The 20978-nt window shown below is 50.7% G+C and overlaps 1 protein-coding gene across 1 annotated transcript; it reads left to right on the top strand.

Annotated features, from left to right (window-relative positions):
• Positions 1-1177: 1177 nt before the first annotated feature.
• ALDOC (aldolase, fructose-bisphosphate C) lies at positions 1178-18910 on the top strand. The gene is made up of 9 exons (XM_053366358.1): positions 1178-1430; positions 8023-8149; positions 9354-9565; positions 9870-9924; positions 12323-12483; positions 13374-13457; positions 14991-15165; positions 15501-15700; positions 18065-18910. The coding sequence occupies exons 2-9, from the start codon at positions 8038-8040 to the stop codon at positions 18158-18160; spliced, it is 1095 nt and encodes a 364-aa protein (XP_053222333.1). The 5' UTR covers positions 1178-1430; positions 8023-8037; the 3' UTR covers positions 18161-18910.
• The last annotated feature ends 2068 nt before the right edge of the window (positions 18911-20978 follow it).

Below are 20978 nucleotides of genomic sequence, written 5' to 3' on the forward strand. Positions count from 1 at the left end.
ATACGTTAAGGAGTGTCTCCACCCCCATCGTTCAGCCCGGACACTGAGGTCCAACTCCGAGGGCCTTCTGGCGGTTCCCTCATTGCGAGAAGTGAGGTTACAGGGAACCAGGCAGAGGGCCTTCTCGGTAGTGGCACCTGCCCTGTGGAACGCCCTCCCACCAGATGTCAAAGAGAACAACAACTGCCAGACTTTTAGAAGACATCTGAAGGCAGCCCTGTTTAGGGAAGCTCTTAATGTTTGATGCATTACGGTATTTTAATATTTTGTTGGAAGCCGCCCAGAGCGGCTGGGGAAGCCCAGCCAGATGTGCGGGGTATAAATAATAAATTGTTGTTGTTAAGTCTGGAAACCAAGCCTGATGAGGAACGGTTGAAGGAGCTGGATATGTTTAGCCTGGAAAAAGAAGACTGAGAGGAGATATGAGAGCCATCTTCAAATATCTCAAATATCACAAGGAGGATGGAGAAAGCTTGTTTTCTCCTGCTCTGCAAGGCAGGACTCGAACCAGTGGAATCAAGTTTACAAGAAAGGAGATTCCGACTCAACATTAGGAAGAACTTTCTGACGGTAAGAGCTGTTCGACGGTGGAACAATGGCCTCCCTTCTGAAGGTGGTGGACTCTCCTTCCTTGGAGCTTTTTAAGGAGAGATTGGACGGCCATCTGTCAGGAATGCTGAAATTCCTGCATTGCAGCGGGTTGGACAGGATGACCCTTGCAATCCTTTCCAACTCTATGAAAGCCGTCCTTGCCGTCCCTGCCTCCTGTGGCAGTGAGTTCCACAGTTTCACACTGTGCTGTGCGAAAGAGGACCTCTTCCTTGGACGCAGTCTATAAAGTTTGGGTGAAAATAAAAAAAATGTGGGCTGTGTGGAGCTGCCCAGCTGGGAACTCCAGATGTTCTGAGTCTTCCTCTCAGCCCCAGCCGCCAGGCTGAGAGTTGCTGCGGTCCAGAAAGGACAGTCGCTGCCTTTCTCCGCCTCTGACCTACCTCGCAGGGCTGTTGTGAGGATAACAGGGGGAGGAGGGAAACCACGTACTCAGAAAGGTGAGATACAAACAAACAAACAAACAAACAAACAAACAAACAAACAAACAAATGATGCTCAAATATACAAACGAGGCTTCCCATCGCCGTTGCGCATGGCGCGCTGCGCCCTTCAAGGCGGCACCTGTGCGCCTCTCCGTCGAAACCGGCGTCGTCTCCGTCCCGGGCAAGGCTGAGCGGGGGGGACACCCCCCCTTCCTCGGGTCAGGGGAGGGGACGGCGGAGGGGGGTGGCTCCTCCCTCCCTCCCTCTCCCCCGCCTCCCCCGCCGGAGTCACGTAGCTCTGCGGCACCGCAGCCTCTTTTACAGCCGGAGCCGCGCCGCCCGCACACGCAGCTTGCTCCAGCCTCGACGACAGACGGACGCACGGACGGGAGGCCGGTAAGCCCGCCGGGATCGGGTCCCAGAGAACCCCCCCCCCACACACACACCTTCCTCCTCCGTGGCACCGTTGCCTGTCCCCCCTTCCCATAGGAAGGCAAGACCCCCACCATTTGCTCGAGGGGAAGGACGCACCCCACCCCACCAAAAGACGGTCCGAGGACAGGACACTTGGTGGGGGGGCTCCCCTGTTTATTTTTTTCAGCCCCCCAATTCCTCATCTCTGCCTGGTTTTCTGGGGAGCACCCTGCACATATTTTTTGGAGGGATGGGAAGGGTTTTTTTTGGGGGGGGGGAGCAATCTCCAGCCTCCTCCTCTGTGCTGCGGTGCAAAGTGATGAAGAGGCGTCATGTGGGAGGAAGGAAAGGAACCCGGGGTTCAGATGGAGCCCCTTAGCGAGGTTAGGGGGTTGCTGTGGGAGTGGTGGCGAAATGCACTCTGCATGTGCTCAGAGGCACCCGCCGGGCAGGCAAAGTGTAGGGCGGGATTGGTTCCAGCTAATGTGCGTGCGTGGTTGAGGAGGGAGGCCCAGCCATCAAATCCCTCCAAACGCCACCCCCTCCCCATCTTTTGCTAATTCCGGCGTCCTTTCTCCTGCGAAAAATACCCCTTTAAAATTATTATGTTTGCATTTCTGTAACCCAGGAAGCAAAGTCCCAAATGGCGGGGAGGGGGTCGAGAGAGGCAATGGGGCAGACTTCCACCCTGGGGGTCCCCCAGCTGCTGACCGCCGTGTTAGGGTCCGTCTTGGTGGTCCTGCCAGCCTCCACTTGGATTTGGGGCTCCTGTTCTGGGCCGCCCCCCTTGGTAGGTATAAAAATATGTGCGGGTATTTCTTGCACCCAGAATTCTGGAATGGCGATGCCTCCTTGCCTGCCTGTTTGCTGGTCGTTCCCTGGCACCCGTTGCCCAGGGGTGGGGAGGGAGCCCGGAGTCCTTTGGCGCTGGCTGGGTTGGGGGTGGCTGAAAGCAGCTTTCCTGGGACGCTTTCGGAATGGCAACATCTCTTGTTCCTGGCTCAAAAAAAGCTTTTTTTGTGAGCCTGGCAGATTGATGGCTTGAATTAAATCTTCCTTTCTGGACAGATGGCTAAGAGGCAAGTCTCTCCCGCCCCCCAATCACTTTTCTTGCCTGTGGCTCAACTTGCTTTCTTGAAAGCGGAAAACACCAGATGAGATGTTGAATTTTAATATAGTGATTGATCGGTTGCTTGCTTTCCTGTTCCATCTCTAAGGAACTCAAGGCGGCCTGCAGTGTCGTCCCCCACAACAACCCTGCGAGGCAGGCTAGCTCAAGAGGCAGTGGCTGGCCCCCAAGGTCACCCACCCAGAGAGCTCCATGGCCAAGAGGGAGGATTTGAACCCTGGTGTCTCTAACCACTATACCACACTGCCTCTCTGGCGTGCATGTTACATTTACAGGAACGTGGGGCGCAGCTCAGCGCTCCAGAGCCCCTGCTTTGCATGCAGAAGGTCCCAGATTCAGTCCCAAATGGTAGGGCTGGGAGAGACTGCAACCCTGGAGAGGCAGTGCTGCCGGTCAGTGTGCGCAATACTGGGCTGGATGGACTCTGTATAAGGAAGCTTCCTATATAGGCAGTGGCAGAGCACCTCCTTTATGTGCCGAAGGTCCCAGGCTTGGTCCCCAATGGTCTCTCCAGGTAGGGCTGTAAGAGAGTCTGAAATCCTGGAGAGCCATTGCTGCCAGTCAGAGTAGGCATTATTTAGCTAAGTGGAGCAAGCCTCTCACTCACTATAAGGCAGCTTCCAGAGTTTCTATGAACCAGCATGGCAGGGTGGGGAGAGTGTTGGACAGGGACCTGGGAGAGACCAGGGTTCAAATCCCTTGCGCTCCCTGGAGAAAAAGGTGGGATCCAAAGGCCATAAATCCATGGTCCACCCCTATTTCATTCTCACAACAGCCCTGCCAGGTAGGTTAGGTTGAGAAGCAGGGACTGGCCCAAGGTCCCCCACTGAGCTGGGGGGAAGATTTGAACCCTGGTCTGTTTCAGGCTGACACCCTCGTCCACTGTGCCACATCTGCTCTGACCAGACACTGAATTTTTGGTGTGTGTGTGGGAGGGCTTCCTCTGAGTTGCCCTGGGCTTTGCCAACCAGCCCTGAGAAGGGGGCGTGTGGTGGGTTGCCGTCTCCCAAAAAAGGGGTGAGAACCGGCTGGCGGGTTGGGGCAGCCCATGAAGCTGCCAAGGACGTAGCAAGGTCACAGGGCCCCTGGCCTGGGGTGGGGGGGTCTCTGGCCCAGCTTTGGTGCCTGGTTTGGGGTTGTTGGTGCTGATAATAATAATAATAATAATAATAATAATAATAATAATAATAATAATTTATTTGTACCCCGCCCATCTGGCTGGGCTTCTCCAGCCACTCTGGGCGGCTTCCAACAAAGATTAAAAATACAGTGGTACTTCGGGTTAAGAACTTAATTCGTTCCGGAGGTCCGTTCTTAACCTGAAACAGTTCTTAACCTGAAACACCACTTTAGCTAATGGGGCCTCCTGCTGCTGCCGCTGCGCAATTTCTGTTCTCATCCTGAAGCAAAGTTCTTAACCCGAGGTACTATTTCTGGGTTAGCGGAGTCTGTAACCTGAAGCGTATGTAACCTGAAGCGTATGTAACCTGAAGCGTATGCAACCCGAGGTACCACTGTACATTAAAATGTCACACATTAAAACTTCCCAGAACAGGGCTGCCTGATGGGTATCTGGCAGCGTTGTGGGACTGCCTTGCCCCTCGTGTTGGTGGGGGAAGAGGGAGGGTGTTGGCCCCCGCCTAGGAGGAACTCCTCCCAGCTGGAGACACCCAGGAAGCAGGATTGGGATCACAGACAGGGGTCCAGTCCTTTTAGGAGAAGAGCTTTAGGGGAGCAGTGTCTGCCTGCACAATGAGGACTAGCGCATCTTTCTCCAAAGGGAAGCAAACACACTGCAGAGTCTTGGGAAAGGTTCCGGAAGGGGCAGCCCAAATGACCCAGGGAGTGGAAAGACTCCCCTGGGAGGAGAGCTTGCAGCATTTGGGACGTCCCACAGCGCAGGGTTAAGCTGTGGAACTCCCTCCCACAACAGCCACCAACCTAGATGACATTAGAAGAGGATTGGACAGATTCCTGGAGGGGGAGAGGGCTCTGCTCTGGCTGTACTTCTGAATCCCAGTTGCTGGAACCCACAGGAAGGGAGAGCGCTCTTGAGTTCGAATCCTGCCACAGGTTTCCCATGGGGGCATCTCCTTGGCCGCTGTGAGGGCAGGAGACTGGACCAGATGGGCCATGGGCCTGATCCAGCAGCCGCTTCTTATATTTTTATATTTTTATGTTTCCACGCTCTCCTGGAGCTCCCAGAGACAGGGATTGCTTCATGTTGTCAGGTCGCTTTGATGGAATAACCATTGTAGAATTGCAGAGTTGGCAGGGCCCCCCAGGGGCCATCCAGTCCCACCCCCTGCAGCAGCTTGCAGAAAGTTGGGGGGCAAGAAGTAGCAAACCCCCTTTCTCCCTTATGAGAAAAGGCAGCAAGGCTTGGGCCTTTTTAGCTTAGGAAATCAGGCAAATTGTGGGGGTGTAAACAATTATGTGAGGTGTGATAGAGATGGCGAGAGGGTTCTTCCCCCCTTTTATTTATTAATTATTGTCTATTTATTGTATTGATATCCCAAGGAGCTCAAGATGATGATGATGATAATATTTTATTTATACCCCGCCCTTCCTGGTTCAGAAACCGCGCTCAGGGCAGCCAACAACAAATTTAAAACACTTAATTGATGCAACAAAAAACAACATAAAATAAAGTATAAAACGTGAATAACAATAAATTCAGAATTCAAAAATCAATTTAGGGGGGGAAACCATCCAATAAATATTAGATGATCACCAGGGCGAATGGCTTCCAAGTTCAAGCACTGAGCGACTGGCTTCCAAGTTCAGGCAGTGAGAGCTTTGTGGCCCAGCTGGGTGATTTGAACCCGGGTCTCTCCCAGGTCCTGGTCTGGCACTCTCACCACTAGGCCACCACAGGCTCTGCATAATGCGATGATCGAAAAGGAGGCCGCCCAATGAAGCTCAGGGCAGGCAAAAGGAAGGACTGCTTCAGGCAGCGTGTAGTTGAACTATGGAACTCACTGCAACAAGATATTTATTTATTTTAAAAAACAGCATCCTGTTCTCTCTCCGGTTTCTCCATGCTGTGCGATGGGCTGTAAACATCTGAAGGCATCCCTGTTCAGGGAAGTTTTTAATGTTTAATGCTGTATTGCGTTTTTAATATTCGGTTGGGAGCCGCCCAGAGTGGCTGGGGAAGCCCACCCAGATGGGCCAGGTATAAATAAATTGTTGTTGTTTTGTTGCCTTTTCTCTAAGTCCCAAATGCTCCTGGCTTCTTGGGAGAATATTTGGGGATATTGTTGTGAACAAAATCTGCCCTTTTCCCCTTATGGGGTATCCAAGAGCCCATAATATTCTTATCACAATATCCTACCAGTGGCGTAGCGTGGGTTGTCAGCACCCGGGGCAAAGCAAGTAATTTGCACCCCCTAACCCGTGGATTTGCGCCCCCTAACCCTAACCCCCAGATGTTGCGCCCGGTGCGGCCGGCCCCCCCTGCACCCCCCACGCTACGCCACTGTATCCTACTGATTCACTGGATTTGGGGCCTGTGCTGCTGATAATGATGATGGTAATAATAATAATAATTAATAATAATAATAGCAATAATAATAATAATAACAATAATAGCAATAATTAATAATGGGTCCCCATTTGGTGGCCGCAGAAAAGAAAAGCCCTTGCAGGGAATGTTTGTTTTGCAGGCTGTGCTTGAGAGGGGAAGGGTGCTTAATCCTCAGGGGTCACTAACAGCAAAGCCCTCCGCTGCCTGTGGTTGGGGGGGGGAGTGCCTGGCCGTGTGCTGCCATCTGGCTGGGGCTGCCACGAGACTGGGCACGTGCCTGTGCTGGTGGCTGTCATCGCCCAGCTCTCCGTTATGTAACTTGTCCTCTGCTACGTGCTCCCTGGATGGGCAGGCGGGAAGAGTGGTGGCGGCTCTGTCTGTCTGTCTGGGTGGCGCAGCTGGGTGGGGGCTTGGAAGTCTGCCCCCCCTGCAACTGCCTGAGCAGAGGAGGCCTGGCAGAGAGGGGGCTGGCCCAGCACCCATTTCTGTCTCACCTGGCACACTAATTCCCTGGGCAGCACCAAGGGAACCTCTTCAGATCGTACAAGCAGCCACATTATATATATATAGGCTACCCCAGTGATATGTCCCCAGGGCTCAGATTATTCTAAAATGCATTTTTGCAACCCAGGAAGCAAAGCAAGGTGTGCTTTGTTTATGAGCTTGCATTTTGGAATAGCTGGGAAAGTCGTTCTTCACACAGTGCATAGTTTATTTTTCTTTTTAAATTTATATACTGCCCTTCATCCAAAGATTTTTTTGGGGGGGTGTTGACAGAATAAATTACAAGATAAAACACAGTACAGTGGTACCTCGGGTTAAGTACTTAATTCGTTCCGGAGGTCCGTACTTAACCTGAAACTGTTCTTAACCTGAAGCACCACTTTAGCTAATGGGGCCTCCTGCTGCCGCTGCACCGCCGGAGCACAATTTCTGTTCTCATCCTGAAGCAAAGTTCTTAACCTGAGGTAATATTTCTGGGTTAGCGGAGTCTGTAACCTGAAGAGAATGTAACCTGAAGCGTTTGTAACCTGAGGTACCACTGTAAATAATTAAACCAAAACAACAAAAGAATAGCTCCCCCTTCCCAATGATACCTTTAAAAGGCTGTAGAATACTAATCAGCCAAAGGCTTTAAACTCCCTGCTGCAGGAGACAGTGGATGTTGGACTAGGTGGGCCATTGGCCTGATCCAGCAGGCTCTCCTTATGTTGTGATCCTGGAATTGTTGCCATTCCTTTTGCAAAACCAGATCCCCGAATTGTGTTTCCCAGGCCTGATCAGCTCATCACACTCAGCACATCTTCTGTTTTAAGCTCTCTATCTAGTTCCATCCCCCAGCTGGGAATTGGTTTAAGGGGTTAGATAGATAGATAATTTATTACGGTCGGAGACCAGCTTATAAAACACACTTGGGGGTACAGTCACAGAAGGAAAGCAAACAATTAAAACATTGTACAACAATAAATTTAAAATTTATAAATGCGATAAGCGTTTAGGGGTTGAAAAATGGAATTAAACTGATTGTGCTTTTGATGCACAGATGTCGACTCGATCGATATTTGTACATAAAGTTTCCATGAGCTCTGTAGCAGATATTGATTGAGTAAATTAGAAAGCCCTAGGTTGGTGTTGGAATGGGGATAACGAAAATGTACAAGGTTCCGGTACAGACTTGCTATGCATATGGGTTGACTTTCTGTTTCTTCTGGAAGCTTTTTGTCATCGTTTAAAGACAAGCGAACAAGGCTTGCATAAAAGCAGCGAGTGGACGGAGGCCTTGGCAAAGTTGGCGGGAGTTGGTGACCCCCATTTGCAGGGTGGGGGAGCCCTAGAAAGAGCTGCCCCCCGGGCGCCATGTCAGGAAAGGTAGGGGGTCTCTGCTGACTAGCTTCTTGTGCCTTCCTTTGGCGCAGGAAAAACCAGCCAAGATGACGCACCAGTACCCCGCCCTCACCACGGAGCAGAAGATGGAGCTCTCGGACATCGCCCAGCGGATCGTGGCCCCGGGGAAGGGCATCCTGGCAGCCGATGAATCCGTGGGTAGGACTCGTTTTCTTTTACAAAGCACCCCTGGAAATTTCCTGCACTGGTTCTCCACTTAGGCAGGAAGTCCCGGATGCACAATTATAGGATGGGGGGGACATGGCTTGACAACAGAGCATGTGAGAAGGATTGGGGGGGGGGGTCTTAGGAAACCACAAGCTGAACAGGAGTCCACAGTGTGATGCAGCAGCGAAAAAGCGAATGCTTCTCTAGCCTGCATTAAGAGAAGTCTAGTGTCCAGAATCTCAGGGGTCAGCAAACTTTTTCAGCAGGGGGCCGGTCCACTGTCCCTCAGACCCTCGGACTATATTTTGGAGGGGGGGGGAGAACGAATTCCTATGCCCCACAAATAACCCAGAGATGCATTTTAAATAAAAGCACACATTCTACTCATGTAAAAACACGCTGATTCCCAGACTGTCCATGGGCTGGATTTAGAAGGCGATGGGGCCGGATCCGGCCCCCAGGGTTTAGTTTGCCTACCCATGGTCCAGATCAAGGGAAGTCATGTTGTTGTTGTTGTTTAGTCGTTTAGTCGTGTCCGACTCTTCATGACCCCATGGACCAGAGCACACCAGGGAAGTCATAGTCCCGCTCTATTCTGCCTTGGTCATACCACACCTGGAGTCCTGTGTCCAGTTCTGGGCGCCACAATTTAAGGAGGATGTTGACAAGCTGGAAGGTGGGCAGAGGAGGGAGACCAGGATGATCAAGGGTCTGGAAGCCAAACCTGATGAGGAATGGTTGAAGGAGCCAGATATGTTGAGCCTGGAAAAGAGGAGTCTGAGAGGAGATAGGAGAGCCATCTTCAAATATCTCAAGGGCTGTGACATGGAAGATGGAGCAAGCTTGGTTTCTCCTGCTCTGGAAGGAAGGACCCGAAACAATCCTATCAGGGATTCTTTAGTTGAGATTCCTGCATTGCAGGGGTTGGACTAGATGACCCTTAGGGATCCCTCCCCATCCTAGGATTATATGATACCAATTCTCTGCTGGCGTTACCTGCTGGCTTTGGCTGACCTTCTTGAGTGGCTTTTGATTCCCATTTTACAGACGGCAACTGAGGCTGGGAGTCAAGATCCCTCGGACTAGGGGCGCTGCAGACTCACATACCCCTGACCCTCCCGCCATTGTGCTTCCGAACATTTGTGTGGGTTTTTGGTTTGCTAAGCCCCCCTCTGCCTTCCTCCTCTTCCGACAGGGAGCATGGCCAAGCGGCTGAACCAGATCGGGGTGGAGAACACCGAGGAGAACCGACGTCTCTACCGCCAGATCCTCTTCAGCGCCGACAGCCGGGTGGAGAAGTGTATCGGAGGGGTCATCTTCTTCCACGAGACCATGTACCAGAAGGCGGATGACGGCACGCCCTTCGTCGAGATGGTCAAGGACAAGGGCATCGTCGTGGGCATCAAGGTGCGCGAGGCGAATTGGGGCTGTGGGTCGCGAGGTTTCTCCCCCTTTGAGGGAAAGGAAACAACCACCGGCTCTCGTTTGCAGGGTGTCTCAAGGCCAGACCCTGGCGACTCCGTGCCCTCCCCACCTCTTGGACTACAACTCCCATGGGTGTATAATCCCGGGGCTGATGGGAATTGTAGTGCGGCAAGATCTGGAGGGCAGCAGGTTCCTGGCTTGTTCTGGGCCTTGGAGAGGGTCTGGGTCCCTAGAGGGTCTGTCCCAGAGGCGTCGGTCACCCTTGGGTGTCTTGTGTCTTTCACAGGTGGACAAGGGAGTCGTGCCCCTCGCTGGGACCGATGGAGAGACCACCACCCAAGGTAGGAGCCTTTGAAAGCCCAGCCAAACCCATTGGATGAGTTGGATTTTCATCTGCTAGCTGGCTGGTGTTCAAACGTTCATGCAGGTCAAAGCGATGTTTCGGAATAGCTGTTTCCTTAGCCATCCTACAGGCGATTTTGAGCTGGATGGATCAATGCTCTGATCCAGTACAAAGCACATTTGCTGCCGTTGCCCATTGTTCCGAAGGTCGGGTTGGGATTAACTTGATCTGCTCTTTCTGTAAGTGGATTAGGTCTTAGATGCTTCACGGCATGAATTTTAGGGCCAAGGGTAAGGTAAAGGTAAAGGGACCCCTGACCATTAGGTCCAGTCGCGGCCGACTCTGGGGTTGCGGCGCTCATCTCGATTTATTGGCCGAGGGAGCTGGCATACAGCTTCCGGGTCATGTGGCCAGCAGGACTAAGCCGCTTCTGGCGAACTAGAGCAGCTCAAGGAAACACTGTTTACCTTCCCACCGGAGCAGTACCTATTTATCTACTTGCACTTTGAGGTGCTTTTGAACTGCTAGGTGGGCAGGAGCAGGGACTGAGCAATGGGAGCTTCGATTCGAACCGCCAACCTTCCGATCAGCAAGTCCTAGGCTCTGTGGTTTAACCCACAGCGCCACCCGTGTCCCAGGGCTGAGGGTAGGTTGTCTTAAATAAACAAATAACCAAGAATGCTAAGAAGATGGCAATAGCCTGCTGGATCAGAGCAGTGGCTCATCTAATCGTGTATCCTCTTCTCGCACGTGCCAAATGCCCCAAAGAACCTGGGAATCGAGATAGACTGCCTCTGGACCTGGAGGTTCTATAGGAACATCAGAAGAGCCCGGCTGCTGGATCAGGCCAAAGGGGGCCCATCTAGTTCTGCCTCCTGCTCTCACAGTGGCCAACCGAGTGCCTCTTCTGGGAAGCTTGCAATCAGGATCCAAGCCTGAGCCCTTTCCTTTACTGTGGTTTTCATCAACTGGTAGTCAGAAGCATTTACAGTGGTACCTCAGGTTACATACGCTTCAGGTTACAGACTCCACTAACCCAGAAATAGTACCTCGGGTTAAGAACTTTGCTTCAGGATGAGAACAGAAATCGTGCTCCGGCAGCACGGCGACAGCAGGAGGCCCCATTAGCTAAAGTGGTGCTTCAGGTTAAGAACAGTTTCAGGTTAAGAACAGACCTCCGGAACTAATTAAGTACTTAACCCGAGGTGCCACTGTACTGGCTCCAACCATGGAGGCAGAGCAGGGCCATCCTGGCTAGCAGCCATCGATAGCCCTCTCCTCCATCAATCGGTCCGATCCTCTTTTAAAGCCGTCTAGGTTGGGGGTCGTGGGACGCGGGTGGCACTGTGGGTTAAACCACAGAGCCTAGGACTTGCCGATCAGAAGGTTGGCGGTTCGAATCCCCGCGAGGGGGTGAGCTCCCGTTGCTCAGTCCCTGCTCCTGCCAACCTAGCAGTTCAGAAGCACGTCCAAGTGCAAGTAGATAAATAGGTACCACTCTGGCGGGAAGGTAAATGGCGTTTCCGTGCGCTGCTCTGGTTTCGCCAGAAGCGGCTTAGTCCTGCTGGCCACATGACCCGGAAGCTGTACGCCGGCTCCCTCGGCCAGTAAAGCGAGATGAGCGCCGCAACCCCAGAGTCGGCCACGACTGGACCTAATGGTCAGGGGTCCCTTGACCTTTACCTAGCTTGGGGGTCATTGTGCTTCCTGCGGAGAGAGTTCCATAGTATAAGTCTGCGCTGTCCTTTCTCACTAATAATCATAACATCTGTGGAAACCTCCTATTTCATCAGACCTGTGTAGACATTAAAGACATGTCCCATAACGGTTTGTTGATGCTTGTTTTAAAATAGTCTCTTTTGCTTCAAAATAGTTTTTATCTTTTTATGTGGCTCTCTTATTTTTCATATTGTAACACACCTTGATATCTGTGATTTTTCATATTGTAACACACCTTGATATCTGTGATTAAATCTGTGATTTAACGGTACAGAAATACCTTGATAAATAACTCAGGGCTTGTGAATGATTAACTGCCTCCATCAGGCAACTGAAAGCTCTTTAAAAAACAAAGATTTTATTAAAGCTTTTTTACAATACAATAAAAGAAACTAATCTAAATAAAAACACAGAGAAAGAAAAAGGAAAATGCAGAGTCCTCTCTTAATCGCGCAGAAGCTCTCACCTGGAAGCTGTAACTAAAAGTTCCATAACTGTTTAATCGGAGTAATTAAACTCTGCAGCCCTAGACCCTGGTACCACCAGCTAATTATTTTAAATATCTCCAGCCCATCCCTTAGGAAGGTGCCAGTTAACAGGTCAGGCTTTTGATTTTTAAAATACAAATATATTATTGTCCCCCCTCAATTCTTCCCTTCCTTCCTTCCTCCTGCCAGGCCTGGACGGGCTCTCTGAGCGCTGCGCTCAGTACAAGAAAGATGGGGCGGATTTCGCCAAGTGGCGCTGCGTGTTGAAGATCAGCGATAACACCCCCTCCGCCCTGGCCATCCTGGAGAATGCCAACGTCCTGGCGCGCTATGCCAGTATCTGCCAGCAGGTGAGGGCACCCGGCTGCCGGGAGCATCTGGAACAGAGGAAGTCTCCTTGCAATGACTGTCTAGCTTGGTATTGTCTGCACTGGCTGGCAGCAGCTCTCCCGGGTCTCTCACAGCCCTGCCTGGAAATGCCGCTGAGGACTGAACCCAGGACCTTCTGCATGCAAAGCAGGCCACGGCCCTTCCCCTACAAACTTTCTAGTCCTCATGCATTTAAATAAAGCTTCGCCTGTATTAGGAACATGGGAAGCTGCTTTATGTAGGGTCTGGTATTTGGTATTTTCAACACGGACTGGCAGTTAGAGCCCTTTCCTTTAAAAACCCCCGCAAGGCTATAGTCCTTATGGTTCTAAATAAAGGGGCAAACAGGAAGCTGCCTGGTGCAGAGTCAGACTACAGTCCATCGGGACGGCGTACGCACTGACTGGCAGCAGTTCTCCAGGGTTTTAGCTGGGAGGTGTCATTTCCAGCCCAGATGCTGTTGGGGTTTGAACCTGGGGCCTTCTGCAAGCCAAGCAGGTTCACCACACCCCTGGGCTCTGGCCCTGTGCTAGCCTCATGCCTTGCAACATGCCCAGAGTGGCGATGGGGAAGATGGCAGTGTGGCCTAGTGGTGAGAGCGTCTGACCAGGACCCAGGAGAGACCGGGGTTCAGATCCCCCACTCAGAGGCCGGTCACGCTGCCTCTCTCCGCCCAAGCTACTTCGCAAGGTTGTTGGGGGGGGGTGAATGGGGAGGAGGAGAACCAAGCTGAGTTCCTTGGGAATAAAGGTGGGCTAAATAAATAAAAATGAAATAAAATTATGCATTGTCAAATTGGGAACTCCAGCCGTCTTCCGGGGCAAAGAAGCCTCTCGCGTCTTAAGTGCTTGTGTTGGCCTTTCTGCTCTAGAACGGCATTGTGCCCATTGTGGAACCGGAGATCTTGCCCGACGGGGAACACGATTTGAAGAGGTGCCAGTACGTGACCGAGAAGGTGAGGCTTCTCTCTGTGTGTCTAAGTTTAGAAAACAGGCATGGCTGCCCCCACCCCTTTCAGAATTTCATTTTAGAATGTACATAAAACAGAACAATTATAACAGATGAAAAAAACAAAACTGTGAAATGGGTACATGGAACACAGCTGCGCATGAGTTAAAATGGCAAAGTGCAAGTGTAAATTCTCAACGTTATCAGATTATCAAGCTTGGTTTAAACAATGCTTCCATTGCATATGTCACAGAACGAACACCACATCACATAAACGGCATCTGGAGGCCTTAATTTTCTCCATTATAGCTCTATTCCAGAATGAGGGGTACCAAGTGTAAGATTTTGGGCTGGAAAACAGGGCTGGCTTAATCCACTATCTTTGGGTTTTTATGCTTTTTCTTCTTAAAGTTTACAGACTCCTCCAAAGTGTTTGGCAGAATGCCAGCAAGGCTGAACCCCCTTCTCATTTTTTCAGTAATAGAAGGGCTGGCAGGAAGCAAAATAGTTTTGTTAACGTTTTGTTTCTGTGATCCTTTGCATTGGATACGTCGTAAATAAATACAATGTGACCTGCAACTTTTTAAAGAAGCCTCGAAAGAGCATAAGGAGAGCTTTGCCGTTGAGCGTCCAACGTTCAGCGGCTTCCGGCAAGTTGCATAGCGGCCTCTGACCGTGGAGGAAGAGATAGCTGTTGTGGCCAGGAGACATCAATAGTCCTTTCCTCCTTGAATTGGCCCAATCCTCTCCCCCCCCCCCATTGTTTTTATTAATTTTCCAAAAATTTAAAACAAACAAACAAACAAACACACACACACACACATCCTATTTATAATTAAACCAATCTTTGTAACATTATTAAGTGACTTCCTCAAATCCCCTTGGTTGAATTTCATTATATATCATTTTAACAGTTTTCCAAAATCAATTTTCTCAAAAAATTAACTTGATCACTTAACATCTTTCATTCTTTCTAAATTAGCTTAAGCATCTTAAATTCTATCTGTACATATTTAAATCCTAAGCCTATCTAATATTTGCAAGCTTTTCCAATCAAGTTATCTTAACATACTTAACTAAATAGTCTTTAAATTTCACCCATTTTTCCTGGTGCTCCTCCTCCTTCTGGTCGCGGACTCTTCCAGTCAGGTCGGCCAGCTCCGAAAAATCCATCATCTTCATCTGCCAATCTTCCACTGTTGATACTTCTTGTGTTTTCCAATTCCTCGCTAACAAGATTCTTGCTGCAGTTGTGGCATACAAAAACAATTTAACATCTTTCTCGAGCAATTCCAAACCTGTTATTCCAAGAAGAAAGGCCTCTGGTTTCTTAATAAATGTATATGTCAACATTTTTTTCAATTCATTATAAAGCTTCTCCCAGAAGTCTTTCACCTTGGGGCAGGTCCACCACCTGTGAATTGGCCCAATCCTCTTTTCTAGCCCCCTGGAGAGGAGCAGTTGAGTCTCCATGGGGTTCCTTTAGAGCTGGCAAGAGCATGGGGGAGTCTCATTGCAGCTGCACCTGTTGGATTTCCAGGTCCTGGCCGCCGTCTACAAGGCGCTGAGTGACCACCACGTCTACCTGGAAGGGACCTTGCTCAAGCCCAACATGGTGACCCCGGGGCACGCCTGCCCGACCAAGTACAGCCCGGAAGAGATCGCCATGGCGACGGTGACCGCCCTGCGCCGCACGGTGCCGCCTGCTGTCCCAGGTAGGCCAGCGCTCCCTCCCTCCTGCCTGCCTGCCCCACAGCTCCCCTTGGGAAGCCACACAAGGGTCTTCAAAGACAAGCCGTCAGTTTGTCTTCGAAACCAATTGGTGCTGCCTCCAGCTTCCGGCACAGTCTACCTTTGAATGCCAGTCCAAGTGGGCAGGGGGAGCCGTTGCACCCATGTCCTGCTCCTCGGGCTTCCCAAAGGTGCCAGATTTTCGGCGGCTGGCCTTGGGCCACCCCTTCCCCTGTTCCTCGGCCTCTCTCGCAGGGTTGTTGTAGGGTGAAATCCCCGATTGCTCAGCCGTCTCCTCCTTCCCCACGCTCTCCTTCAGGGGTCACCTTCCTGTCCGGCGGGCAAAGCGAGGAGGAGGCGTCCATCAACCTCAACGCCATCAACAACTGCCCCCTGCCCCGTCCGTGGGCGCTGACCTTCTCCTACGGCCGGGCGCTGCAGGCCTCGGCCCTCAACGCCTGGCGTGGTCAGCGGGAGAATGAGGACTCGGCCACGGAGGAGTTTGTCAAACGCGCCGAGGTAAAGGGCAGGCGGGAGGCAGTGTGTGGGGGGCTGTTTCTCCTTTTCCTCCTGTGGGGCAGAGGGTCCCGGGACAGGCGGTGAAGGCTCCTTCTTTTAGCGAAGAGAGCGAGAGAATGCGGGTGCCCCAGGTTAGGCAAACAGGCCAGTGACCCACCCAGTTCAGCACCCTCTTCTCACAGTGGCCAAAGACCCATAAGCACCTAGGAATTGAGATAGACTGCCTCTGGAGCTGGAGGTTCCACAAGAGCATCAGAAGCGCCTGGTTGCTGGATCAGGCCATTGGTCCATCTATAATACAGTCATACCTCAAGTTGAATGTGCTTCAGGTTGAGCGCGTTCGAGTTGCGCTCCGTGGCAACCCGGAAGTAACACTGTGCGTTACTTCCGGGTTTCGCCGCTTGCGCATGCGCAGACGCTCAAAATTACGTCACGCATGCGCGGAAGCGGCAAAACGCGACCCATGCACGCGCAGACGCGCCGTCGCATCTTGCGTTCCGTTCGGGGTGCGAACGGGGCTCCAGAACGGATCCTGTTCGCATCCTGAGGTACCACTGTAGTAGTAATAATAATAATAATAATTAATAATAATAAATTTTATTTATACCCCGCCCTCCCCAGCCAAGACTGGGTTCAGGGCTGCTAACACCAGGTATAAAAACAATTGATTAAAATACAATTTAAAAACAAGATTAAGTACATTAAAATGCAGCCTCATTTCAGTAGAAACTCAAATCAAAAACTTTTTGAGGATGAAAAGGTCAAATCTTTACCAAGGCCAACTAGCCAGACTGGTCCTACATGGGCCAGAAAAAAGCCAGGGAAGTCCCCAAATAGGAGTTCCATCACAGAAGGAGAAAGGAAAAAAGAAGGAAAGAGGGGAAGGGAACCAAATAGATCTAGTCTTCCATCCTCTTCTCACAGCGGCCAAAGACCCCATAAAACTTAGGAATAGAGATAGACTGCCTCTGGAGCTGGAGGGTCTATAAGAATATCATAAGAGCCTGATGGATCAAGACGGCGACCCGCTTTGCCTGGCCTCCTGTTCCCACAGTGGCCAACCTGGTGCCCCCAAGGGAACCCGCCAGCAGGAGCTGGGCACAAAAACCGCTTTGGAGGTGTTTTAAGGCAGAGGTTGAAGGGCCATCCGTCCGGGGTGTTCCAGTTGAGATTCCTGCATTGCAGCGGGTTGGGCTAGATGATCCTCAGGTCCCTTCCCCCCGCATTCTTCCAGGGGCTCAGGCAGAAAAAGGCTCAGCCCTCGTCACCTGCTTCCTGCTCCCTTCTCAAACTGGTGATGCAGATGGTGGCGGCGCCAGGACCTTCCATAAACAAAAAGCAGGTGCTCCATTGCTGAGCTTGCTTTCAAAATAAAGATTCTGGTCCAGAAGAGAAACCGAGGGAGCCGACTTGGATATAAACGGGCAAGAGCTATGGCCATTTCCATAATAATAATAATAATAATAATAATAATAATAATAATAATAATAATTTATTTATACCCCGCCCATCTGGCTGGGCTTCCCCAGCCACTCTGGGCGGCTTCCAAAAAAAATATTAAAATACTGTAGTACACCAAACAAAAAAGGGGGCAGGATTCTAGTCCCTTTTATGCTAAATAAAAGGATTGTTTAAATAGGAACCTCCTTTATGCAGAGACCATTAATGGCTCCATCTAGTTCAGAGCTGTGCACACACTGAGCAGCAGTGCTGGCTTGGATTGATGGGAGTTGTAGTTTAAAATGTATTTTTGACAGCTGAGCCTGATGGGAGATGTAGTTTAAAAACTGTCCGGGTCAGCGGAGCCTGATTGGAGTTGTAGTTTAAAAACTGTCCGGGTCAGCTGAGCCTGATGGGAGATGTAGTTTAAAATCTGTCCAGGCCAGCGGAGCCTGATGGGAGTTGTAGTTTCAAATCTGTCCAGGTCAGCGGAGCCTGATGGGAGTTGTAGTTTAAAATCTGTCCGGGTCAGCGGAGCCTGATGGGAGTTGTAGTTTAAAATCTGTCCGGGTCAGCGGAGCCTGATGGGAGTTGTAGTTTAAAATCTGTTCAGGTCAGCGGAGCCTGATGGGAGTTGTAGTTGAAAATCTGTTCGGGTCAGCGGAGCCTGATGGGAGTTGTAGTTTAAAATCTGTCCGGGTCAGCGGAGCCTGATGGGAGTTGTAGTTTAAAATCTGTCCAGGTCAGCGGAGCCTGATGGGAGTTGTAGTTTAAAATCTGTTCAGGTCAGCGGAGCCTGATGGGAGTTGTAGTTTAAAATCTGTCCAGGTCAGCGGAGCCTGATGGGAGTTGTAGTTTAAAATCTGTTCAGGTCAGCGGAGCCTGATGGGAATTGTCTTTCCAAACTCTTCTTCTGCTTTCCAGGTCAACGGCTTGGCGGCCCTCGGCAAGTACGAAGGGTCCAGTGATGGTTCTGGCGCGGCAGGCCTGTCTCTCTACGTCGCCAACCACGCCTACTGAGGCCCCGCTGGGCTGGGAGCAGCCCCCCACCCCCAGGTGGGGCCAGGCCAGTAGCCACTCCCCACCCCCACCCCCACTGACGGAAAACCTCCCACTCTGCTACCTTGCATACCAGCCACGACAGCCACACCCAGCTTTGTCTCTACCGTAGCCGCCAGAGGAGCGAAGTAGCCGCAGAGGGTGTCCGGTGCCAGGGGCGACGCGCCAGGAGGAGCAGCCGAAAAAGCAGCCGGGTTTTGTGCAGCTGGGAGGCGGAGGGGGTGGAAATCCTAGCAGCGCCCTCCTTCTTTGCAGGGTCGTTCTGAGGACCCCGAAGCACATCCGGAAGAAGCGATAGGAAGACCCCCAAAGGGGATGTTCCCATCCCGGAGGCGGAAGCGAGTGGGGGGTGGGGGGCGAGCCCATTGCACGGGGCGACAGGTTGCGGGGGGGATCCCCTGGAGAAGACGTTTTGGGGGCCGCCCCTCCCTGCCTGTGTATTTGGGGAACCCCTTTTCCCTACCCCCGCCCATTTGGCTCTGCACTTTGATGTTGGTCGTTGCTTTTGCAGAGCTGCGCCCCCTAAGTACTCCAGGCGATGTCAGCATGGGGGGCTCCCCCAAGTCGCCATGGGGAGGCAGTTACCGCCCTCTGTGTGTGCGTGCTTGTGTGTCGAGTGTGCACTCTTTGCACCTTAAGTGTACCAAATAGACCTTATGACTAATAATAACAACAATAATAATAATAAACTGATAGAGGAGTGAAGCTGTCCGGGTTTTGCTTTGTTTGCTTCTGAAACACCTTTGTCGTTTGTGAGGCCGTCTAAGAAGAAAAGAATTTGTGCACTGCTCTTATTAAAAATTTGGTTAGTTATTTTGCAAGATTTATACACTGCTAGACTGCAGACAACAACAACAACAATAATTTGTTTTGCATGCAGAAGGCACCTATTTCAATCCCCACTTGGCAGTATTTCCCTAACAGAGGAGGACCTCTCCCCCCCAAAAAACCCCTGGAGGGCTGCTGCCAGTCAGTGCAGACCGTACTGAGCTAGATGAACCCTGTGATCTGACTCTGCAGCTTCCTATGTAGAATTAGCAACAATAACTAATAATTTAACTCTTTTGAAGAGTTAAATCAATCATAAACCACAAACAGATTAAAACTCACATTAACTTTCTAAATATCTGCGTAGGCTTGTTGCTACCTGAAGCAACCAACTTTCTGGACTGTTAATGAATTTGTTTACAGAAAGGTAGCCAACAGTGAACAGTGTCCTTCAGCTCTCTATATTGGACAAACCTCTATATTGGCCAAACCTTACGCCAAAGAATAAACGGACATAAATCGGACATCAAGAATCACAAGACAGAGAAACCAGTAGGAGAACACTTCAATCTCCCAGGACATTCTATACAAGATCTCAAAGTAGCTGTTTTACTACAAAGGAATTTCAGAAATAGACTGGAAAGAGAAGCTGCTGAATTGCAACTCATTACCAAACTTAAAACCATGGAGAGACCTGGTCTGAACAAAGACATTGGATTCTTATCTCATTATACATGACAAAGCCATTTTTCACCTTCTCACCCCTTGCTTTTTCCTGCAAGACCTATTGCAGTCGTTAAGAGTCGTCAACAGGCTCATCACAGCTATCTGCCAATCACCCATTCCCACCACCCTTCTGAGTAATACCCCTCCCCACCTTCTCACTATATAGAGGGATCTGGCAACTTCTGTTTCAGTGTATCTGAAGAAGTGTGCATGCACACGAAAGCTCATACCAAGAACTAACTTAGTTGGTCTTTAAGGTGCTACTGGAAGGAAAAATGAATTTGTTTGTTTCCTTAAATCTATACACCGCTTGATTGTAAAATAAACTCGCCAAGCAGTTTGTAAAAGGAATAAAATTATTGGTAACTGCTATTTGGCCTGTTCATACCCCTATGCCTTGAAAGCACATTTGAAACTCGTACTTTCCCTCAAAGGATTCTGGGTGTTGTAGTTTAACTCCCTCTCACAGAGTTACCAAGCAAGCCCGTTACCAGGCATCCCCAAACTTGGCCTTCCCGCTGTTTTGGGACTACAACTCCCATGATCCCTAGCTAACAGGACCAGTGGTCAGGGGTGATGGTAGTAAGAAAACAGCTGGAGGGCTGAGTTTGGGGATGCCGGTCCTTTACAAACTACATTACCCAGAATTATTTGAGGGGAAGGATGTGCTTTAAGCTGCAAAAGATTGAGTTGGAGACTCAAATCATTATGGCTGGAGGCCGCTCAAGGGCCACATCACATCGTGGGACGACCACCTGGGGGCCACATGACAATGATGGGAGGAGCCAGTCAAAAGTGGGTGTGGCCAGAGGGAGAAAGGAGTGGGCCAAGAACTGGGACTTCTTCATTCTGGCTACACAAAAGTCAGCGGTTTTCACACACACATGCAAGAGGCATTGATCACACTTCCTAAGAAGATGAGAAGAGCCTGCTAGATTTGGCCAGGGGTCCAATGAGTCCAGCATCCCGTCCTCACTGTGCCCAAATAGATGTCTCTTCTGGGAAACCCGCAAGCAGGATTCAAGCACAAGAGTCCTCTGCGCTCCCACAGTATCCAGCACCTGGGATCCAGAAGCATTTCTTCCTCTTACTGTGGAGCCATCAAGGCTAGGAGCCATTCATAGCCCTCTCCTCCTCCATGAATACGTCTAAACTATTTTTAAAGCCATCCAGGTTGGTGGCCACCACTGCCTCCAGTGGCAGGGAGTTCCATAGTTTAACTCTGTGCTGCACTTTCTTTTAAATGCAAAGGGGTTTGAGGAGGTTGGGGAGCAGAGCCCATGAG

The sequence above is a fragment of the Podarcis raffonei genome, chromosome 15 (assembly GCF_027172205.1).
Source record: "Podarcis raffonei isolate rPodRaf1 chromosome 15, rPodRaf1.pri, whole genome shotgun sequence".
In the NCBI taxonomy this organism is placed as follows: Eukaryota; Metazoa; Chordata; class Lepidosauria; order Squamata; family Lacertidae; genus Podarcis; species Podarcis raffonei.

Bases quoted from the DNA above. Each gene is read 5' to 3' on its own strand.
- ALDOC (XM_053366358.1), top strand. From the start codon at position 8,038: ATGACGCACCAGTACCCCGCCCTCACCACGGAGCAGAAGATGGAGCTC. The intron at 9,925-12,322 runs GTAGGAGCCTTT...TCCTCCTGCCAG, and splicing joins TGGAGAGACCACCACCCAAG to GCCTGGACGGGCTCTCTGAG. The intron at 12,484-13,373 runs GTGAGGGCACCC...TTTCTGCTCTAG, and splicing joins ATGCCAGTATCTGCCAGCAG to AACGGCATTGTGCCCATTGT.